The sequence below is a fragment of the Pseudopodoces humilis genome, chromosome 29 (assembly GCF_049639895.1).
Source record: "Pseudopodoces humilis isolate 2021_Gansu_Grassland_sample_001 chromosome 29, ASM4963989v1, whole genome shotgun sequence".
Classification (NCBI taxonomy): domain Eukaryota; kingdom Metazoa; phylum Chordata; class Aves; order Passeriformes; family Paridae; genus Pseudopodoces; species Pseudopodoces humilis.
This window is the reverse complement of record NC_142228.1, coordinates 473,247-496,005: the sequence shown is the minus strand read 5'-3', so window position 1 is coordinate 496,005 and position 22,759 is coordinate 473,247. Positions and strand designations below refer to the sequence as shown.

The window sequence follows — 22,759 nt, the reverse complement described above, 5'->3', positions numbered from 1 at the left end:
CAGCGACACAGCTGGGTTTGCAACCTCTGGCCTAAATTTGGTGTCACTCTGCACTTGCTTCACAGGCCAGAGGAGCTGCTCTGCAGAGCTCAGACCCCTGTGAAGCAGTTCCATGGTTCTTCCTCTTCCTTACTCTGGGTCCTGCACCGCCTGGGCTGCCCAGGGTGTGGTGGACCAGGAGCTGGTGTTGGCCACAAATCCTCCACGCTGTGCCTGGTGATGGGCTCGTCCCTTCCCCTACAGAGCTCACACCGTGGGCATTTGCAGCTGCACTGGGTAAAGAATAACCTGGATTTTCATCTGGGTGTTGTGATCCCTCCCCAGGCCCTGCCAGAAATGAAAACCCCACGACCTCTGCCTGGCTGCAGCAGCTCTGGGAGCAAAGCAAAGGCTGGCAGGGGCAGAGCGTGGCTGCACAGGGGGCTGGGTCCTGGGGCTGCCCTGGGGGGACCCCAGTGGCCTTTGGGACTTAACCCCCCCTGCCAGCAGCACCCCCTGCCCCGCCATCGCTGCCTCCAGAGGGAACTGCTGCTCCCTGGGGTCGGTGTCTGGTTTTTAAGCCCATGGATGCTCTGCCCAGGGGATGCCTTCGGCAGAAGCTGGGCTCAGCGCTGAGGGGTGGGATCCCCAGGTCTCTGGCACTGGTTTCCCAGGCAAACAACTCTGTTCCCCTTTTCCTTTCTTGCTAAAACGGGGAGGATCCTTCTCTGCTCCCCAGCAGGATGGGAAGGGATGGTGGAGTCCTGTCTGTCAAAAAAGGGACTGGGAATGAGAGGAGAAAGTTCCAATTGCTGATTGCTTGTTCTGGAAACGGGAGGACTTTCAGTCCCAGGTCTCAGTGGTGCCTGAATTGCTGAGAGACCCTTCAGGGTCACAGCTGGGATCAGAAAGGCACCAGCTGCCCTTTCTGGGTCTGTTTCCCGCTTTCCAACCAAATGCAGCTCCTCTCCTGGCTGAGTGCATTACACGTGTGACCTTTCCCAACGCTGTCTCCACGTCTGTGTCCACGGTGTGCTCCCAGACCCTGAGGGGTTGCTTTTCTCCCTCTCTGTCTCCTGTCAAATGTGCCTTTTGGTCTGCGTGAGCATCGGAGACAAGGCAGGTCAGCAGGGCTCTGAGCCTCTGTTCCTCCTTTTCCTGGCTCCCTGGTGGGCTGGGGGCTGTTCCTCAGGGCTGTGACAGTCACTGAGGGTGTTGGGGCCGTGTGAGAACCGAAGGATGGACCTTCCCCTGGGGCTTTTGGGTCAGCCTCAGGTGCTCAGCCGGGGAGCAGTGGGCCCTTGGTGCTGTTGTGGGGCTGCTGGAGGAGGCAGCTCCTCTGCAGAGCTGCCTTTGGTGCTGCACATCCCTCTGGGGCTGCTGAGAGCACCACGCCTGCTGTGGTGCCTGGGGAACACGGGCAGCAGCAGATGCTCCCTGGGAAATGCTGTGTGCCCAGAGCCAGCCTCGGGGTGTGGCTGATGCCATTTCTCCTCAGAGCTGACCCACGGCCGCCGTGAGTCCCAGACCTGGCTCTGGGGTAACCTGTGGGCTCCAGGGGGTCTCTTCTCCCCCCTTGTCTCCTGCTCCTGTAGCTGCTGTGTGTGTGCGTGGTCCCAGGGTGCTCCCCGTGTGTGGCTGCTGCCCTGCAGAGCCCCTGCTGTCCCTCTGTCTGTCCCGTGTCCCTCTGTCCGTGCCTCCGGCCCCGCGCGCTCTGGGCACGGGGGGGTCCTGGGAATGCTGGAGCCCACGTTCAGAGATATCCTGGGCAAAGCACATCAAAACAGAGCTTAAATATCACAAAATGCTGTTGTGGTTCAATATTTTATAATTGCCATTTTAATTTCTATGATGTGAACTCCAGATATTTAGACTTTGCTTTGCCTTTTCTTTGTTTTTCTTTTTTTGGTTTATTTTTTTAACCCTTATTTCCGTTACAGCATTTTTCAGAAATGCATATTTTGGTCACTCTTTTAAAAGTTCTGTGCACATTGATCATTTCTGTTCTTTCAGTTTTTGTGGACATAAGCTTTATGTTTTACACCAGAAAAGGTATTTATTTTTTACATTTTCTCTCTGGTATATCTCCTACTTTTGGATGATGTGTATGCAAATCTTAATTAATTACCACTCCACTTTCTCTCTCACTTGAACACTTTAAAATTGCCTCTACTCCCCGCTCTGTGGAGAGGTGATCTCGTGCATGCTGACATGTTAAGAGGCTACTGCACACGGGCATTAATGATCTCCCATTTCTGACGAGTTTCTTTGGTGTCATTAATCCTCCTGGGGTTGGAGCTGTCCTCTCCCTCCAATCCAGCTCAGGTGCTGCGTGTGTTGTGCTCCCCCTCCCCTCCTGCCCGTGCTGGCCACCAGCTCATCCCCCTCTCCTCTCTCCTACGGGCAGGTGCAAATCGTTTACAAACCGGTGGACCTGAGCCATGTGACATCCAAATGTGGTTCCCTGGGCAACATCCATCACAAACCAGGTACCCCCCAGGCTCGGGGGGTGTGGGGAGGGGCAGGGGGTGCGGGGCTGGAGCGTCCCGGGGAGCTCTGGAGTGCTGGCTGCTGTTCCCAGCTCCTGAGCCACCTCTCCCTCTCACTTGCAGGTGGTGGCCAGGTGGAGGTGAAATCTGAGAAACTGGACTTCAAAGATAAGGTGCAGTCGAAAATCGGGTCCCTAGACAACATCAGCCACGTCCCTGGAGGAGGCAATAAAAAGGTAAAGGGCGCTGGGGACGGGCTGCAGTGCTGGGCAGAGCTGCTGCCAGCCTGGCTCTGTCCCTCGGGCTGTGGCACCAGAGCCAGCACCACGCAGGGACAGCCTCTCCTGTGCTTTCCTGGCTTCCTGCTGCCTCTCAAGTTGGTGTTTGTGTCTCAAACCCTTCCCACAATGAAGTGTCGCCATCAGCAAGCCCTGTGCTGTGCTGCTGCTGTGACACAGAGCTGGCAGAGGTGTTGGATCCCCAGGGAAAGTGGAGCATTAAAGGCTCAGCTTTATTTAGAACAGGTGACTCTGCAGCAAACGGGCCCTTCAGAAGGTGATTTCTCCTTCCTGACCGAGGGCTCTGTGAAGGGAAGGGAGTGTTTGGGGGGATTTAAATTGAAAGACAAAAGATGCTCGGGTCAGGGAAATTCTGAACTAGGGCTGAGCTGTTCCCACCAAGGCTTTGATGGTGACTTCAGTGAGTTTTAGCCAAGTAAAACAGCCCCACAGCTGGGCTTCAAGGCCACCAAGTCCCCAGCAGGCAGGGGGGTGAGGACATCAGGTAAGCACAGAGCTGAGACTCCAGCCTGGCGACACACAGGGTTCAGCTTCCCCAGGGAAAAGTGGTTTTTATCTCGCTTGTTTTTGCAGCACTTTGGTCTCAATGGGAGGGGAAGGTTCTGTTTCAGCTCCTGTATTTTGGCACTTTGTTCTTGGCCACGTGTTCTCTGTGCAGCTCCAGCTCTCACCTCCAGCTGGCCTCTGACTGCGGGACCGCTTGACTTCCTTACCCTTCTCTCTGCCGTGCATCAGCCTCCCCTGTGCTTCACTGAGCCCTTTGCCATCAGTTTTGTGATTCCAGAGATGGCTCTGTCATATCCTGGCACATTCACTGGGCCATAGTTTGAAGAACTTGCTCTTTGCAGGGCCGTGACCCATCACCACTTCAGCCCCTGCCCTGCCTAAACCCAGCCTGGGGGAGGTTGTGGCTGTAACTGAGTCCGGGTGCAGCTCTGCTGCTCCTTTCCCGTGTTCCCAAGCCTCCTCCTTGCTCTGTGACACAGATCCACATTTGGGCTCACAGAGTGCAGCTCTTCAGGCTGAGCTCTGGTTCCTGAGCCAGGTGCTCCGTGCTCTGCCCAAGTCCCTGTGCTCTCCCTTGCTGTTCCTGGAGATTTTTCCTCCCTGGCTCCAAAGGCAGCCACTCTTCTTTCTATGAGTCAGTGAATGGCCCTGATTTTCAGATCTTTTTCTCCCCATTTTTCTATTTCTTTTCTATATTTTTTGTCTTTTTCCTTCTGGCTGACATTTCTTGGATCATGTTTTTTGTTGCTGATGCATTTTTTGCCCCCCCACTGCCCTGGGCGGGTTTCTTCACCTGTAGAGAGAGAAAGGCAAGGAAGACAAGACCCGGACCCCGAGCCCAGACCCCGCTGGGCTCCAGGCCCTGGTGCTGGAGCCACTCATCCCCACGGAGAGCCAGCCCCCAGCCCTGCTCTCGGCTGGGGAGGGCACCTGTAAGTAGCACACCAGATCCAGCTCACCGGGACAGGGGTTTGGCTCCTGGGAGCAGCTGCGTGGGCGAAGGGGAAGCTTCATGTGCCACATCCCCCCAGGATCTCTGCCGGGGGAGTGGGAGCAGCCCAGGCTGTGCCCTCTGCGTTCTGGGACCCAGGAGCTCACCTGGGGAGGACCTGGCAGCATCCAGAGGCTCAGGTCCTGCTGTCCCCGCCGGTGCCTGGGCCGTGCCCGAGGCCTGGGGCTCTGGGGACTCCGGTTCAGTGCTCTGAGCTCCGCTCCCACCTCTCTGCGGCCGTGCCCCCCTGACCGCCCTCCTCTCCCTCACAGATTGAGACTCACAAGCTGACCTTCCGCGAGAACGCCAAAGCCAAGACCGACCACGGCGCCGAAATCGTCTACAAGTCCCCGACCATCTCCGGAGATGCCTCCCCGCGCCGCCTTAGCAACGTCTCCTCCACCGGCAGCATCAACCTGGTGGACTCCCCCCAGCTGGCCACGCTAGCCGACGAGGTGTCCGCCTCGCTGGCCAAGCAGGGCTTGTGATCACGGCACGGCGGCCACCAGGAGAGAAGACAAGGAAAGGAAACAAAAAAGAAAAGAAACAAAAATAATAATCTGGCCTTCTTCCTCTGTTCCTTTTACAGCTGCTTCCCCGTCCCTAACTGGTTAATGATTTAACCTGCTTTTACTGTTCATTCAGCTCTAGCTCCAGGACTTCAAAATCAGTGACACTATGAGGTACAAAACCTCCTCTCCCCCTGCTCCTCGGAGCGCACAGCCCGTCCCCGTCCCCTGCTCCCCGCGCTCCTGCCGCGTCCCTCGCTGTCCCAGCCCGGGAAGGGGCGGCCACAGCACGACGCTGACCCGAGCACCCCACAGCAGCACAGGGCAGCGGGTGGCTCTCCCGGGCAGGGGCTGTGACCGTGCCCAGCCCGTGCCCTGCCGCTGGCCCACGGGCCGGACGCGTCCCGGGCGCGCAGCCAGGGCTGCGGGGGGGTGCCCTCCCTCCCAGCGTCAAATTTGCCTGCTGATTTGGAAGAAACCTTTTGTTTTTATTTCCGAAAGCCGAGATGTGTATGAAGATAACGGCCAGGTACCCCCTAACCCGCTCTCAGCTCCGGCAGCTGGAGTTCAGGCGACGCCGGGTGCCCGCTCCGAGGGTCCCGGACGGCCGTTCCCCTCTCCGTGGCTGTGCTGGAACCGCTGAGTGGATGAGTAGAGGCTTTTCCCCATTCCTTTGGCAGCCCCTCGTGTCGTAGAGTAGATTTGTCTGTATATGCTTGGACCGTGCCAGGGTGATTGTTTTCATAAATGAGCATGTGTTTAAAAAATAAATGCTGTAAGTAGTTTTGAGCTGCCCCGCGCCGGCTCCGCCGCAGCCCAGCCGGGGCCCGGGGAGCTCGGCCGGCCCCGGGTGCCGCAGGAGGAGCCCGGCACCGCATGTCTGCCGGGGGGGCTGCCCGGGGAGCTTGGATGAGGGGCACTCACAGCTCCAGGGCTGGGATGGCTCCTGGATTTGGGTGCAGCTTGTGACATTTTTGGGTTGTTCTTTTTCTTTCCCTGCAAGGTCAGCTCAGCGATGGCGGAGGTGGCAGCTCCATGGCTCTGCTGTGCCGGTGGCAGCGGTGAGACCCCGGGAGGACGCGGGGGAGGCGGCAGCAGCTCCCCCAGCCCGGGGCCAGCGGCTGCTCCCCGGCACTGAACCCCCTTTCCGGGCGCTCCCCGGGTGTGAGTTGGCAGCGTCTCACCCCTCACACAGCCCCGACTGCCCCGGCAGCGCTCGGGGACAGGAGCCAGTCGAGTTCGTTCTTTGGCTGCTTTTGTTCCCCTGTGGCTCTCTGGGGAGCACGAGGGGGTCCTGCGGCCATCCCCGCCTGCCCCTTCCCTCTTCAACCAAAGAGGCCGAGATGCCGCCGGTGCAGCTCCGGGTGTCCCGTGGGCACAGCGGGGAGGGCAGAGGGGCCCTGCTGGGGCCGCACCCCCGGGCTGTGCTGCAGGGAAAGCCGCGCTTTCCCAAGGGCTGGAATCCTGCTCTGACAGGGCTGGCGGGGGGTCAGGGCCCCTGGTTGTCCTTGGGGTGGTGGCTGGGTGCCACCAAGGCTGTGAGAGCAGCAGTTCCTCCAGGACAGGACGCGCTCCCATCCTGCGGGAGCTGAGAACCCTCTGCGGGGCTGGGCAGCTGCAGGCCTGGCCGTGGATGGGGATGGTTTGGGGGGCCCAACCCTTCTCTCTGCAGCCCCAGGAGCTGCTTTACTGCTGGGGAGAGGCTGGTCCAGCACCACCACCATGTCCAGCTTGTCACTCGCTCCGTTCACTTGACTCATGATTGTAAGACTCTGTGCTCCGTCCCCGACTCTGTAGCGCTGTAGGAGCCGCCGCGGTTTTTGTCCTTTGTAGAACGAGCAAGTTGGGAGAGCCCTCAAAGCATCACCTCCTCACCCCTGCCAGGCTGCAGGACGGGGTAGCTGAGCTCGCCTGTCCTGTGCCACCCCTGTCCCCTCCGTGCAGCCCCTGAGGGACAGCAGCACCCCGGGCTGGGATGTCCTTTGTGCGCCTGAGCTCCAGTGAGCGACCCCTTCCTACTCTGAGTGTCCTCGGCCCCAGCCGTCGTCCCTCCCGGGGCTGTGGGTGCCAGGGCAGCCCTTTACATCCACAGTGTCACCCGCTGTCCCCTCCAGCAGCCCGAGCCACGTCCCCTGCCCCAACCCTGCCTTCAGACCCAGGCCTGAGGGTCCCTGTGAGCAGCCGGACAACCTGAGCCCGGCTTTTCCTTTACTCCACACACATCCTGGGTCTGAAAAGGGTTAAAACTGGCACTGATTTGAAGAAAAAAAAAAATAAAAAAAATCGTATTTCTGCACTCCAAAAAAATTCTGCCTGTTAGCAAAGGTCGGTGCCAGCCTGTGTGGTGTCGGCTGCGCCGGGGAGGGGAGGGAAGGTTTGATCTCAGTGTATCATTCTAGCTTAGCTTCTGTCTGTGGGTGTCCATAGTGTATCGTGTGTTTAACAACTGGTTTACACTGTTGCCGTAAAAGTGAATTTGGAAATAAAGTCATTACTACGATAATGATAATTGGCACCTCTTTTGCACGGGGGGACGTGGGGTGGGGGATCCATCCACAGAATCCCCAGCTGGGCACAGAGGGGCAGCGACTGGTTTGCAGTTCCTCCTTTCCTTTTCACACTCCCACCCCTGTCCTGGGGCTCAGAGGGGTGCAGGAGGGGTGACCCTGCCTGGTGGAGCCGGGAAGAACACAGCAGTCCCTGGAAGAGAACCAGCAGCACCCAATTAACCCCAGAAATGTAAAATAACCCCCAGCCCGGGGGTTCCTCCTCTTGCTGACTGTAACTGCTGGAAAAGAGCATCACACAGGAGGGAAGCAGCTGATCCGAGTGCACTGAGGGCCCCTTCCCTGTCCCAGCCCAGCGTTTCACACTCATCAAATGGAATATTACATTTTAATTTTTTTTTTAATCTTTTCTTCTTTTTTTTTTTTTTATAAGCACATTTGTGCTTTGCCAACAGAATCAAGACATTAACAAAGATCAGCTTCTCGGAAGAAAAGCATTTCTATATAACAAGGACATTACACAGCTCAAAGCAGGAAAAGAAAATATTTACAAAATACAAGGTGGGTTTTTTTTTTGTGTGGTTTTTATAATGCTAAAAGGGTTATTCAGAATTTTCAACCTTATAAATAGAAAAGCACTTCTGCAGAGGGATATGGTAGCGCTGTTTGTTGGGTTTTTGTTTTAAAGAAACAATGACGGATCCCTTAAACTAGAACAGAACCAAAACCACGAGATCATGTTGAAAATTGTGAAAACCCCGACCATGAAGCAGTTCAGCGACTATTTCTTTACGATTACAAAATGGAAAAAAAAAAAGTCCTTTGTATTTTTTTTTTCCGTTTTTTTTGGTGATGTGATTATACATAAGACAGGCACAATGCTAGCAACAGGACAGGCCCAGGAGCCACACCGTCAGGACCGGGAAGCGTTACGGATGGGGACGGCGTGTGGGGTCCGGGATCGCTGCGGGTGCGGAACCGGGCGGGAGGGGACGGGGAGGAACAAACTCAAAAACCTGTCAGGAGCGGGCGCCGCCAGCGCCCGGAAACGAAACGGAACCGACCCCGGTGCCGGGACGGTGCGGGAGTGGAGCGAAGCTGTGGTGACCCCACGTGGGTTCGGGATGACCCCGATCCCCCAGGAGCCGCCTCCTGCCTCCATCCTTCCCTCTCTGATCCCCCTTGTCTGGCACAAACCCACCTGCGGGACCCCGGCCCGCGGCTCCCCGAGCCCCCAGCGAGGGCACAACTCCGGCACTGGCCACAGCCCCGTTCCAGCTGCACAGCCTCACCCCAAAGGGCATCCAAGGGCCCCGGGAATTCTGCTCCTGCTCTGAGCATCGCGGACTCTTCCCCTCCCTGCCCTCGAAACGCAGCGGGAGTGCACGAGCTGTGCACCCAGCTCCCACCCCTGCCACGCCGAGCTGACTGTGCAGCGCCCACGGGATCCCTCCTTTCCCCCTGCTGGGAACAGCCACTGCTCCAAACCAGGGGAGAAGGAAGGGGAAGGTGTCCCCAGGGGCAGAGGGAGGATCAGGGAGGAACAGAAACCCCCTTGGGATACCTGGAACTACAACCTGGGGCAGGAAAATCCAGGAGGGTGGAAGTGCAGGTGGGCACTCTGCAGGTGAGGACAGCCAGACAGTGAAGGTTGCAATCCCAAGACATCACTTTTCACCACTAATTTCACTCCACTAAAACCTTTCAGGGTGGGGGGAGTGGGTTAAGAGAAAACGACACCCTTTTGTTGGGAAAAACTATCCCCGAAATCTGCTAGTCAGCTAAATCCTGTGCTCTAGTTTTATACACCTAAAGGAGGGAGGAAAGGGGAGGGGGTCTGGTGGGCTGCTCCCCTCCCGAGGCTTCACTCCACTGGGAGGAATCTGGGGGTCATTCATGTGACGAGGAAACACGGAGAAGGAAAAAAATAAAAGAAAAAAGAAAAAAAAAAAAGAAAACAAAGGAAAAAAAAAAAAAAAAGAAAACAAAAAACAGTTTCTAAACTCCTTAAATTCACTAAAAACTGTGAAAATTCCCGGCAGGATGTTTGAATATCAAACGCAGATTTTGGAAGCTTTAATGCCAAGAGTTAGTTCTGTGTGTTGGTTTGCTCATGTCTCCCCGTGTGTCTCTATCTGTGCGCTGGCCGCAGGACTGCGGAGCAGGAGGAGGAGGAGGAGGAGGAGGAGGAAGAGGAGGAGGAAGAGGAAGAAGAGGAGGAGGAAGGGGGGGCCAGCGGGTTTCGGCTCTTGAGGCTGGCCAGGCCGGGCGAAGCCGAAGCGCCGTCGCATTCCCGGGAGGATTTGCTGCCCGAGGTGCGGCGGGTGCAGCGCGACAGCCGGTCCTGGGCGTCGGGCTGGTCCTCGCACTCCGTCCGGGGGTCGTAGGAGAGCGGGAAGGTGCGGCGCTCCCAGGGCTGCACGGCCTGCGGGGAGAGAACCGCGTCACGGAAAATCCCCGCAGAAGCCTTCTGTCCCGACTCCTTGCACGGGTCCGGAGCTCAGAGCCGCTCCCGGTGCGGAGCCCGGAAGCTTCGGCGGCTGCAGACGGAGCTCCCGAGCCTCCTCCCCACGCCCGGGTCACCTGCGCGGCCAGAACCCACCTGCTCGTCCGGGCCGGCCTCGGGCGTGGAGCAACGCGTGTCCTCGCTGGACAGGAGCCGCAGAGAGTCCCGGGACAGGGGCGTCAGGGGGGCACAGAGCAGTTCGGGGCTGATGGGGCTGCGTGGTGAGTGGGTGTGGGACAGCTCCAAGTGCGAGTGGTAGTTGCCCACCTCAGGGGATGCCGGCTGGGGAGTCGAGGGGTTCCCCAGCTGGGGGGTCGTCCGTCCGTCTGTTGATCTGTAGGACCTGAGACGGGAGCGGGTGTGAGAGCCCAGCCGTGCTCCCCCACTGCTGCCTGATCCCACCCCAGGATCCTTTTGCCCTGAACACAAGCAGGGAATGGCACAGCCCAGAGGCCAAAGCCACCCAGGCCCATCCCCGTCCCATTTCCACTGTCTGGATGCACCACGGACGCTGCTCTCCACAGCTTCTGTGTCCCACACACCTCCTGTGCTTCCAGTGCTGCACAGACACCGTGATGAGAAGCTCCTTATGAAATCAAGACACTTCAAAGTGTTTCCCCCTCCTCACACCAGGTGACCCCTGGCAGTGGCTCAGGGACTGAGCACAGGGAATCAGCAATGCTGGAAATGCAGTAATTTCAGCAGCTGCGAGTGGGAGGAGCACGGTGAAACCCCAAGATCTCAGATTTCAACCAAGAATTACAGAACTCTGAGCCCCAACACGGAGTCCAGATAAAAACCCACAGGCAGAGAAACATAACTGAGTTCGCAAATCCATGTGCAACTCTCCAAGATGAACTGCAACAGCGAGCAAACATCAAGGATTTCAGATGTAAGAAATGGGCTAAAGAAACGGCAAAACATCCCAGGAGCACTGGGAATTGCAGCTGGAAACGGCAGCAGCAGCAGCACCAGTGGCATCTGACACAGGCCAGGAACCCCCGATGGCAGCCCAAAGGCACTGACCTAAACCACAACAGCTCCAAGGGCAGTGACAGAGCTGGGGCTCTGCAGCGTCTCTGCCCCAGAACAAAGTGACTCCAGGCAACCAAACCCTCAGTGATGGAACCGAGAAGAGCAAATCTCTTCTTGTGCAGGTTTATGACGAGACCAACAGCTGCAAACAGTGCTGCTTTTGGACACCCGCTCATAAAGACCCAGCAGAAAGGGAACCGAGTTGTCCAGTGACTGTCCCTGATCCTGCAGGAACGATGCCATCGCAAGCCCTGTGCCTTCCCCTGGGCTGGCACAGCACGTCCCTCGCTCCTGGAGCAGTGCAGCTGTGTGCAGCACAGTGGCTGCAGCTTCATCCCACCCAAGCAACTGTGCCCCGCTCCCACACGGGCTCCTCCAGCTGCATGGCGCCAAACTTTTCAACACCAGCACCGCTTTCAAGCGTTTTTGTGAGTCACCACCTGCTCCCAGGAGCATCCCAGCGCTGGGAGTGCGGCCCTGTGGGCAGGGCTGTACCTGCTGCCCCGGCGCTGCGGGGGGACGCTCGTGCTCCAGAGCCACCGCGCTCGCTCCATCTCCTCACACTTCCCGTGCCGAGCAGCGAACGCCGAATCCGACAAGTCCTCAACCTGCAAGGGGAGGCAGAGGGCTCGGTCAGAGCTTTCTTCTTTCAGACAACCATCTCTGTACAGTTCTGCCAGCACTAGTGGCACTGAGAATTTAGAATGTCCCGAGCTGGAAGGGACTCACAGGGATCATCCAGTCCAGCTCCTGGTCCTGCACAGACACCCCAACAGTCCCATCCCACACCCAACAGCATTGTCCAAATGCTCCTGGAGCTCTGGCAGCCCTGTACAGGAACCAACACCAGCTCTTGGTTCCCTGCTGAGGTCCCTGCCTCTCCTCTACAGACACTGTTCAGTCACCACCAGCCTCATCCCACATTAACTGGAAAATAAAACCCTTCTTACCTCCTCATTGTCCTCCTCAGGGTTGGCTTTCAGAGCACTGATATCAACTTCACGCCAGCTGCAACACAACCACCACGGGCATCACTCAGGGCACAGCCAGAACCAGCTGCACATCCCCCTCCCCACCCAACACTGGCTTTTGGGAAAGGGAAATTCCACTCTGCCACGAGGAGCAACACTCTCGGGCTCAGTGTGAAGTACCAGACCTCCCTGGTGGCCTGGTAGCACAGCTGAAGCTTCCCAAGGACAGAGGAAGCAGAGCAGAGGCTGCAGCATTTCCTTCTCTTCCTCCCACGGGTTCCCTCCTGCCTGGCTCTGGAATTGGCCAGGGAGGAGCACAGAGGAACAGGAGGAAGCCAGAGTGAAGTTGGGAAGAGGCAGAACTGCAAGGTTAACCAGCCCAGGTGTCTGCAGAGCTGGGAAACCACTGGCACCTTTGGCTCAGCAGCAAGACAAGGAGACCACCAGGACTGACTTTAAACTGAGCAGACACTGAGCTGGGCAGCTGGCTTTGATGGCCAAGGGACCCTCAGAGGAAACCCCCAACCTCAGCCAGTCCCCAGCAATGCAATGATCAGCTTTGCAACCTTTCCCTTCCCTCTGGGGCAGTACCTGGGGGTGAGGATCTCCTTGTACTGCAGCTTCTCCACGCGGGTCGTGGCAGCCACGGACATGGGGATGACGATGTTGTTTATGTCAAAGGAGCTCTCGCCCCGCCTCCTCCTCGGCTGCTGCAACAGAAGAACCAGGAGAGAAAGGGATGTGGGGTCTGGCATGTGGGAGTCATTGATGGAGAGAGGACAGAATGATCTTGTCTGACCTACAGACACTTCAGAGCCAACATCCATCTGCACCAGACTAGAGTTCCCCTCCTGCTTGCTCCAAGTCCTCTTCCCAACCCCAAATCTGCCCCAGCAGCAAGGAAACCCAAACCCCAAGGTGTGGCTGCCCTTCGGAGGGGAGCGCACACGGACCCGCAGCTGCCTGGGACGCTTGAACACAGGAGGAGCTCCACCCCTGAGCCCAGGGCCTGGAGCCCAGAGCCTGGAATCCTCTTGCTGGGGGAGGGAAACCTCTTCATCTTTCATTTCTGAACGAGCTTGCGAAAGCAACAAGAGAAACCCAGGGTGGGTGTGTGCAGAGCCAAGGCCTCTTCGAGGTGTCAGGGCTGCTGAGATGGGCTGTCCTCCCCTCCAAGACACTCAAGCTGAACCAGCCCTGGGTTCTTCTGATGCTGATGTCACAGCTGGTGACGGAACAACTGAATTCTGCAGTGAAGGACCCAGAACCCCACAGCAACAAGCCTGGAGCAGGGGGTTCAAGGAGTCCTGCTCTGCTGTCCCATGTCACCTCCAGCTCAGGCTTTGGCCCAAACTACCAAATGGGTAGTTTGAACAGACAGAAGCCAGATTCTTCACTGGGACACCTGTGAGCTCAGCAGAATTCAGTCGTTCACTGGAGGGCTTCTGCTAACGTGGGCCTGGGAGGGTGATGGTGTCTGGTGCCATCGCCCTGTCCCCAGGCACAGTGGGAGTTTTGGTTCTGCTCACTGACACAGCTCAGGAAGATCCCACATCCTGCCATCCTCAAGCAGTGTGGGAGTCTGAGCGTGTCTCAGAAGACGGTCTGAGCTCAGACACTGCAGGGGAAGGTCACCACCACTGCTGTGCCCTGGCCCTGTGACACCGAGGCCACGAGGGGAGCTGTCCCAGTGGGAGCTCAGCTCTTCTCCTGGCCACACTGATCCAGAAACCAAAATCTGGATGTGGACCACAGCCAAGGGACTGCTGGGCACGGGAATATTCACCAGCAGCTGCCCAGCTGATGGTGAACCTGGAATTGCAGCTGCCTGGCTCTGCACAGCCAACAGATCCAACACCCACTAAGGCCAGCGTGGCAAGACCAACACTGAGCACTCCCCAGCCCCAAATCTGTGTAAGAGCTGAGCCCCCACGATGGGGCTGAACCCCCCCAGAAGGCAGCAGATACTCACAGCAGTGCCAGAGGTGCCCTGGGAAGAGGAGCTGGCAGGAGCTGAGCCCTCGGAGGAGGTGGAGAGCTGCCGAGCTATGGGGCTGTGAGGGGTGGGGGTCACAGCTGCTGACAGGTAGCTCGGGCCACCGACGTCCGTGTGATGCTTCAACACTGCACAGGGACGGGGAGAAAATGAACAACAGCGTCAGCAACAAACCCAACCCAGCCGAGGGGGTGGTGGTGGAGAGGAGAGGACCATGTGCCCCAGAAAGGGCCGGTGCTGAGGAGCTCTGCAGGAAAGAGAAGCGCCTTCCGAGGGGGCTGCCCTGGGGAAGAAGCAGTTTAGAGCACACAAGGCATTGCTGCGGTGGCGGCTCGGCCCAAAGCAGTGCGTGCCCCCTTCTCTGGGGCAGAGAGGCTGGGGATGCAGCAAAGCCCAAGCTCCCCCCGAGACACCTGCCCCTGGGGGCCTACCTTCACTCCTCTCAGATGAGCAGTCTCGCAATCGCTTTTTGTCAAAGGCAGGAGGCTGGGCAGAGCGCTCTGGCGCTCTCTCGGCCTTGGACACGGCCGAAAAATCGTCTAAAGGCGGCCTGTGTGCCTTGTCTGCTTGGGCTTTTTGATGGGAGCGCTCTGAGGAGGGGAACAGAGAAAGAGCTATGAAAGGCCCGTTTTCACCTCTCTTTCTGCTGGCACAGGAGGCTCGGGCAGAGTTTTCCAGCTCCACGAATTGTCCACACCATGGGGGTGCTGGGGAGGCGTGCTCAGACCTGTGGCACTGCTGTGGGCACGGCGGACACCGAGCACGAGAAGGTCCCTACAAAGGTCCCTACCTGCACACACCTCACCTGCAGCCCTGCCATAACCCTGCCTCACCCCTGGGAGCGGGACCTGAAGGGCATCATCATCATCCTCCTCCTCCTCCTGCTGCTCCTGCTCCTGTGTGAGCAGCCCGGGCAGGGGCAGCACTTACTGGCCGCGGTGAAGAAGGAGTTGACCAGCTTGTGGCGGTCCTTGCGCGCGGGGTCGGCCAGGCTGGGGGGCACGGGGGCTCTGTGCTTCAGAGACAGCTTTTTGGGAGGTTTAGTTTTCTCGTAGGGTTTGTTCTGCCACTGGGATTTCAACATGCTCTGGAAGTGCAGGCTCGTCGGCACATCTGCAGGGGACACAGAACATGGAATCCAAACTAATCGTGAAACAAAGAGCACGTCCAGCACCCTGTCCCAGTGCCCCCAGTGAGAACAGCCCCGAGGAACAGGCAAGCACAGACTGTCAGACCCAGGCTTCCATACACTCTGCTCACATTCAGGAAGGACCTGCAATAGGTCCTAGCAGGTCTTTGTGAAAAGGACATTCCTACAGGATTCACAGCCCAAGCATATCCTGGCAGGAGAAAAATGTTTTCTTTGTCAGAAAACTTCTGTGTCTTCACCTCTGAAGTTCCCTCACGTGGTGCTACCTCAGATCTGACTTCCAAGAATCTGAGGTATCTCAGCACCAAAATGTGGGCTGGAAGAGAGAAATTCAGCCTAAATCCTCAATTCCAAGTCAAGCCAGAAGCCAACCAGGTACTGCAGCACGTTAGTCTGCCTGATGTGGAATCTCAGCCATGAGAGGTTGTGTGTGACCACACCTGAGAGGCCCCAAGAGGAACTCCTGGCTGATAGTTCTTTGGCCATCACTGCTGGCTTCTGGGGACATGCTCCAAAAAACGTGGAGGGGCCAGGCCAGTCCTTTAGGGATGCTGCCAGCCACTGGAATGGTCAGACTTGGGGAAAACAGCCTCTGCTCTCTGCTCATCCTTTGCCTTCTCCTCCCAGTTCCCATCCCACACCATCTGTGGAAGGAGGGGACAGTTTGAAGGGAGGGGGACAAGGCCAAGACAAAACCTTGTCAGCAGAAAGCGAGTTCTTTGCTGCTTTGGCACTGCCCTGCTGGCAGCAGAGTCCGTGCACAAGTGGCACCATCCCTCCTGCCCCTGCTGCTGGAGAAGCAGTGCAGGGCTCCCAGGGACCGGCAGATGGCAACCACAGTGAGCACAGCGCTCATCCTCCCTCCAAGGTTATTACATCATCCAAAAATTCCAGCGAGAAATCAAACCAAGCAGAAAAACACCAAACCCCACACCACCCTGACAGGAAGGGGACAAAAGGGGACAAAGCTCTGGCAGGGGTTAAAGGCCTCGCTGCATCTGTCCTGCTTGCCAGGGGAATAAGTGAATAAATGATCTTTTCCTCCTGCAGTGCCTGGCAGTTTTGCCCTTGGCAAACTGCTCTGGAGATCCCGGCTGGCACTGGAGAGACAGCTCAAAGTGAAAGTCAGCACATGCTCACAGCTCCAGCCCGCTCCATCCAGCAGGAATCCTCAGTGAGCCCCTGCACACGCAGCCAGCAGCACCCTGACACCTCCAACAGCACCAGCCCCACCTGAACAAATTACCTGCCTTTTCTTTGGGATGGGAATCACCCCCCTCCCAAACATCAACCCTAGCAAACTGCACTAAGCATGACTGAATAAATAAAGTTCACCAGTAGGGGAAAATGGGTATTTCTGTACAGGTGTTTTCAGCTTTACAACAATTAGTTTTAAATCCAAAGTTTTTTAATCTCATGCAGCCAGAATGGATCTTCTGCCCTGTCAGCTGGCTGCAGGGAGCCCTGAAAATGGGAAGAACATGGGATAATTTGCCCGGTGTCTCTGCTGCAATAGCACCCAACAGGTTGTCTCCCCACTTCCCAGGATATTTGAATTAGCACTAGAGAGGATCACAAGTGCTGTGAACACAGAAAATAAATTCCTGCTTCAGGAGTTCATTAAGTTCCTTGAGCACTCCTGATCAGAGCTGTGTCTTTGGGAGGGGAGGGATCTAGCTAAAAATAGCACCAATTTACTATTTTAGTCTGGTTTAAATATAGTGCTAATGAAAGAGGCCACATTAATTGCTCCCAGACACTCCCTGCACTTCCTTCTGTCACGTGAAGCTTGTGAAAAGCTGGAATTTAAACCCAAGCACACCCATCAGCCCAGTGACTTCCCCCAGACCAACCACCCGACACCCCCAGGGCAGCCAGGCTCACACCTTCCCCCAGCACCAGAACCCCAGGATGAGCTGGCCAGGGACACCTGACACTACCCCAGCTCGCTCCAAGCCCCGTCCAGCCTGGCCCTGGACACTTCCAAGGATGGGGCAGCCACGGTTTTACACCTCAAGCAGCCACAAACCCCCAGCAATGGCAGGAACCACTGTGACCCATGCACTGCCCAACCCTCCCAATAAAAGCACCAGTTCAAGAAGACCCTGGAAACTCTTCCCTTGGGAAAAGTCCCTACACATGAAATCTGTGAATAGCCCAGGGTCAGGGTTGGTTAATTATTGCTCTTAATGATGATTAACCCTGAAGCTGTAACACAGGAAATTGAGTGTCCTAACGAGAACATCCCTTCTTGCTGTGCCTACTGAACCATGGAAGATCATTTTCAATTCCTCACGAGGTCAAAAGGATTTCCTGTGACAAATCATTTAATACAGATGGACAAACTCTGGAAACAAATCTTTCTCAGGTGGTTTAGAGCCCCAAAGACCCCAGAGCCAAGTCCCAGGAAGGACTCCAGGCACTGCTTCGTGTGAGGCTCCAGGTGGAGATTCCCAAAACACAGCAGAGCCTACTAAAGTAACACTTCCCAGACCCTCCCGCTCCAGTCAGTGCTCTAATCTCCAAAACACCTGCAGATGAACAGCTCTGGCGGTACCCAAGTGGATCTGCACCTCCCCTGCAAGCCCAGGGTGCCTCCAAGCAGTCCCTGTGGCCCCCCAGAACCCCCAGGACCCCCCAGGACCCCCAGGACCCGAGCTCACCGTCTGGGAATGACAGGACAGGATGGATGCAGGAGTCCAGCTGGGAGAGGCGCTCCAGCAGAGGGGCATCGTACTGGATGTCCAGCGTGGAGGAGCTGCGGGCGCCGCACAGGGCACACGAGGGGTTGACGTCGCAGCTGCAGCGCGCCAGGCTGGCACGGAGCGCCTGCAGGGACACGGGGACATCACAGCCAGCCAGCACAGGGACCCTCCCTGACACCCCTGCCACAGCCCATGGAACACAGCCAACAAGCAGCTCTGCTTTCTGAATATTCCTTGTACATATCTATCTATTTATCTATCGATATAGACAGATAGACAGATGTAAATACATACTGTATATAAAGTATCTAAAATCAAACCCACATTTTTATGTAATATAGTTACATTTCATTAACAATAAATATACAATTAATTTTATTTCTATATAATTTATTATATTGAACAGCTGTTATGTGACATTTATAAATATTGTTATAAAATTATACTTATTATGCATAATATATATCTATAGTATATTCCATATTAATTATATACATTAGATATAATCATAATGTGTGTGTATATACACAAACACATACACACACCCCCTTTTTATTTTTTCTCTACCTTGTTGTAACAGAACCTGTTAATTTATCTGGCCTCACGAGAGGATGCTTTCACTTTGCATAAACACAACTGAAAACTATGACTTACCAGCACAGACAGTTTAACAGCTGCTAAATTTGACTAAAAGTGTTTAATTTTATCTAGGTTGAAACCTCATTTATAAAAACCATGAGGCAGCACAATTCTGCTGTCAGAGAAGGGGGAAAGAAGCCATTTTTAGTTCCAGTGGGTCAGAACCATCATTATGTGCCAGGAGCTGACGCTTGCAGGGATATCTACAGAGTGACACAGGTGGTTCTCAGCCCTGTTCCTTAATCCAGGACAGTCTCAATTCATAGATTTATAGACCTGATACAGACTTCATCGGTGTGAAACCACTGCAAGCAGACACACAACTGGATATAAATCCCATGCAGAGAAAAGAACCCCTGATTCCCCACCAAAATGGAAGAATGGATCAAACTGGATCCTGCAGAAGCCTGTTCTGAGTCAGAATTACTCAAATAATTCCCATGAATTACTTGAAGGATGGGAGAGCATACCCACAGCAAGTGGCACTACACTGAGAAAGGGCTGCTTGAAGGGAAGAGCTGGAAACCCACTCCTGGTTACCAGTTCAGAAAAATGATCTAAAATAAATGAAATATAATTCAGCCAGGGTGAATGCAGGGAGCAAATGCCCAGAGGTGAGGAGGAAGGGGTAACTGAGCAGTTACATTGCTACCTCTGAAGCTCTGCCCAGAGGATGTGGAGGTTGTGATGGATCCAACAACGAGCATGAATCAGCAGAGCTGATTAATTAATTAAATAAAATTAATAAAAAATTAATTAATTAATAAAAAATAATTAATAAATAAAAAATAATAAAGATTAAGCCCACAGGGCTTTTCAACTAGGATCTGGGCAAGGAGAGAGGCAATCCTGCCACTCTGCCAAATATGTCAGCTGGAGGTCTGCCCCCAGCTTTGGGCACAAATTCCCATAAATGTGTGCAACCCAATTGTGAGGAAAACAATAAAAACATGACAAGATCAAAAACTCCACAATGCATGTGCAAAGTTCAGTGCACAGCCACTTTGTGCTGCGCAGGAGGCAACTGGAGAAGGTATTTCTGGAGGTACTTCTGGAGCAGCACTTGGCCATGACTCAGCTGTCTCTGGAATGACTGGAGGAGGACTCAGAAATCCCCTCCTCTCCGGCACTTCCACCCCTGGAACCGCTCTTCTGAACCATCTCTGATTACCAAACGGATTTGATGACAAGAACAAAGATCCAACACAGAATTTACAGCCAATTCTTCAAGCACTGAGTGCACGAGGCAGCCTCCACCACAAAAAAGTTCATCAACTTCCAAATCACTGAAGATTTTGCAAGTAATCACTGCAGAGCTCTCCCAGAAATACCCCAGATAAAACTGCAGATAAGTGATCAGTTAAAGCTGATTCAGCTGAGAAAGAATCTATTTTGCTCAGAAAAATGCTGCTTTTGGAACTTCTCTTTTAAACATCCACAGAGTGAAAACCCCCCAACCCTTGTGGGAGAGTTAGACTTGAAACACTTTGTCTCAAAGGTAAATGGATTTTTGCCATTATGGTTCTGCATGCACAAATAAAGGTCCTTATTTCCTCCATTTCTCACTATTTTCCCTCCAACTGACAGTTTATGGTATTCCTAAGAGAAAATAAAAAGAACTGAACATGGCCCTTCCTCATACAGGCAATAAACTCCATTTCCACTGAACGAATTCTGCATAAGGGAGATGAGTATAAAAGATAGTAATAAAGAAAACAAAAGAGGAAGAGAGGGCATTCATCCCACGTGTGCCTGGGCAAACAGCTGTGGTTCTCCCTTGAGCAGCAGCAGCGAGTTCCTGGGGCTTTGCTAATTCCTGTCTCAGAGTTAAAGTTTCCTGATACTTGACTTCTCAGGGCTTCTTTCTCCTGCTCAGACTGTGCCACACTGACCTACCTGGCCTTGAGTTCACCTCAGGCTGCTTGGTTTAAGAAAACTCACGAGTTCAGCGTCTTCCCTCCCCAGTGACAGGTAAGAAAAATCCTCCAACCTGCTACAACCTTCTCCTTCGCTTCTCCTTTGTTTTTCCAACAGCCTTTAAAGCCCTGCCGTCCTGCTCTTCCTTCCTGTTGTTCTTTTCCATCTTTACAAGGAAAGTAAGAGCAGAAACCACCCAACTGACCTTTTTGGAAAGGGGCATGATGGTGCTGGGTCGGACGAGCCGCCGCTTCTTGCAGCTGAGCACGGGGCGGGTGCGAGCGGCCACACACGTCCCGTCCGCGGGGACCAGGGACAGGCGCTGCCTCTTGTGCAGGAGCTCCTCGGCCTCCTGGCCCTCTCCCTGAGCGTGTTCTGCCAGGCCAGGCTGCAGACTGCCCCAGAAGAGAGGAGAATAAGGAAAGCCCAGTTATTCATGCAGCACTACCAGCAGGTTCATGGCTCACACCTGAGCAAACACTCCAAGCTGAGTTTAAAGCTCTGCAGTTCATGGCACAACAGGTTTTATTAAACCAACTCCATTTTTGGCTTTTACTTCAGTCACCTTCCACTCTCCCACGACTGAACCTTTGACAAAACACCTTTGGAAGCTCTGAACAAAAATACAGCATTGAAAGCCACAGAGCAAAAGCCACTCTAGACCTGAATGGCTTTAACCCTAGAATTCAGCTTCCTCCAGAATGAGAGTTTGGGGAATCTCAAGACAAGGGGTTTTCGTGAGTCTAAATGCCAGAGAACATACAATTTTATAGAAAAAATATTTAACCCCGCTGTAAACTCGGTTCTGATGAATATTTGAGATCTCTACCCGTGGCAGCTCTCAGCAGTGACCCCAGAAAGGTGCAGTGTTAACACCAACCTCTCCCAGGCACAAAGGATGCAGCAGCCCTGGCATCAATACCCCGTGCCCTGAGCAGATCCCAGCGCAGCAGCGCCTCATCTACGGAACCTTTTCATGTCTATTCTACAAGTGTTTCATTTCTAAAAATGCAAAACATTAAAGCCCTGTGGTCTAAGGCTGTGCAGTTCAAAGGCTACAGGGACACAAAGGGCTCTGTTCCAGCCTGCAGTGTTCCAGCTGCAGCCACGGGCTCCTTGATCTGCTCACACTACATCGGTGCAGGATCCCTCCCTCCCTCCTTCCCTTTCCCCTCTCTTTCCCTGCCTCCTCAAGGCACTGAGCAATTGCAACGTTTTTCAAGGGTTTTCAAGTGGTTCAACCCTGTAGCATCAGGGAATGTCTTTCACTTGTTTTCATTTACCCACTTCAAGACTTTCTCAATAAAAGCAGCCTGGAGAAATAAAGAATTTAGGAAGTTTTACTCCCCAAATCAATGGGATTCCTCCATAACTCCAATAAAGTGGGTCAGTGGTTACAGGTAGTTCTGTGAGCAGGGCATTAGTACCTCTGAATCACACAATTTGCAGATGTATTAAAACTACTCATAAAGAAACAAGTTTTGCCCATGCTCAGTGCACAGCTGCCTGCAGGGCTTGTTCATGTAAACACAGCTCAGTTTAATTCCATTTTCAGCAAAACAATGCAGCAGAAAACCTCAAGCAAGCAATCTCCTCCAAAATGTTTCCAGGCATGATCTACTACTGTACTTTTTGAAGAAAGACACCATCTATACCATCACCAACTCAGTCACAGCCTGGTTTCCAACAGGACATTGCCCAGATCATAACAGCAAACACTCCCAGAATGTCCAAGAGCTTACGTGTTAATAACTCCATTGACGGGTCTGGGTGCTCCACAGGGCTTGGTGGGATGGGATTCAGGAGTATTTGCAGCAGGAATACCCACGTTTTCCAGGGGCTGAGATCCAGACACACTCTAAGGAAGGGTGAGAAAAATACAAATTAATCAAAGCTTCTTAAATAGCCACAACTTCTATCCCTGGGTTCTAGTTGAGGATTCTGCACTGTAGCCATGGATTTGCACACAGGACTTCAAACCAGGGTTCAGGAGTCACTGTATGAACAGGAGACCAGGGACACAAGGAGATCTTAGGGAGCAGCAAGAGGATGGATACACGGCAGCTCTTTCATTCCAAGATCCAAAGGACTTTAATTCCCCTCAGGCAACCAGGAGCATGAAAGGCTCAGGGCTTTAAAGAGATTTTAGCATTTTGTCTCCACAGTGCAAACAAGTTCATCACCACCTGTAAAGCTCTGCAGCCTCTGCTGCAGCTTGGTTTCTGTTCTGAGCTATGTGGCTGAAAGCTCCTGCCTGAGCATTTTGGGGGAGAACAGGGAGGGAGGGAGAGGGGAACTGACTTGCAAAACTGAATTTGCATTTTAACTTACTACCTGTGCAAACACAGTCCAAACAGCATTTTAGGGAGTGTTTTAAATGAGTGTGAACCCAGGCTGTGGGGTTTGGATGAGAACAGGGCGAGTCTGTAATGCTGAAAGTGCTGGATAAACACAAAGCTGGAAACACCTTTTTGGTAGAGGAAAGTGAGTAAAAATTGAGCCAAAAACACTGTGCTGCTCCCCAGTCCTGTCTGTCTGAGGTCTGAAATGCAAAGCCCC

General features: G+C 54.3%; 2 protein-coding genes across 20 annotated transcripts in view; one reads left to right on the top strand and one right to left on the bottom strand.

Moving 5' to 3' along the window:
- MAPT (microtubule associated protein tau) overlaps positions 1–7,277 on the top strand; it is a 40,292-nt gene extending 33,015 nt beyond the window's left edge. For 15 of the 17 annotated variants that reach the window (XM_088067974.1, XM_088067981.1, XM_014261031.2 and 12 more), the window contains 3 exons: positions 2,387–2,468; positions 2,592–2,704; positions 4,538–7,277. In XM_088067974.1, coding sequence (XP_087924100.1) covers positions 2,387–2,468; positions 2,592–2,704; positions 4,538–4,753 — 411 coding nt within the window. In that variant the 3' untranslated portion in view covers positions 4,754–7,277. Of the gene's footprint in view, positions 1–1,992; positions 2,032–2,386; positions 2,469–2,591; positions 2,705–4,073; positions 4,207–4,537 lie in introns of those variants that run through there. The other 2 variants (XM_088067969.1, XR_015774654.1) reach the window with 2 other exon arrangements.
- A 385-nt stretch (positions 7,278–7,662) lies between these two features.
- KANSL1 (KAT8 regulatory NSL complex subunit 1) overlaps positions 7,663–22,759 on the bottom strand; it is a 76,176-nt gene continuing 61,079 nt past the window's right edge. Inside the window, exons 5-15 of one of the 3 annotated variants that reach the window (XM_088068077.1) lie at positions 21,943–22,058; positions 20,406–20,595; positions 17,603–17,768; positions 14,720–14,902; positions 14,221–14,379; positions 13,766–13,917; positions 12,385–12,500; positions 11,773–11,830; positions 11,318–11,430; positions 9,884–10,130; positions 7,663–9,706 (exon numbers count right to left, since the gene is read on the bottom strand). In XM_088068077.1, coding sequence (XP_087924203.1) covers positions 9,413–9,706; positions 9,884–10,130; positions 11,318–11,430; positions 11,773–11,830; positions 12,385–12,500; positions 13,766–13,917; positions 14,221–14,379; positions 14,720–14,902; positions 17,603–17,768; positions 20,406–20,595; positions 21,943–22,058 — 1,794 coding nt within the window. In that variant the 3' untranslated portion in view covers positions 7,663–9,412. Of the gene's footprint in view, positions 9,707–9,883; positions 10,131–11,317; positions 11,431–11,772; positions 11,831–12,384; positions 12,504–13,765; positions 13,918–14,220; positions 14,380–14,719; positions 14,903–17,602; positions 17,769–20,405; positions 20,596–21,942; positions 22,059–22,759 lie in introns of all 3 variants that reach the window. The other 2 variants (XM_014261053.2, XM_088068078.1) reach the window with 2 other exon arrangements.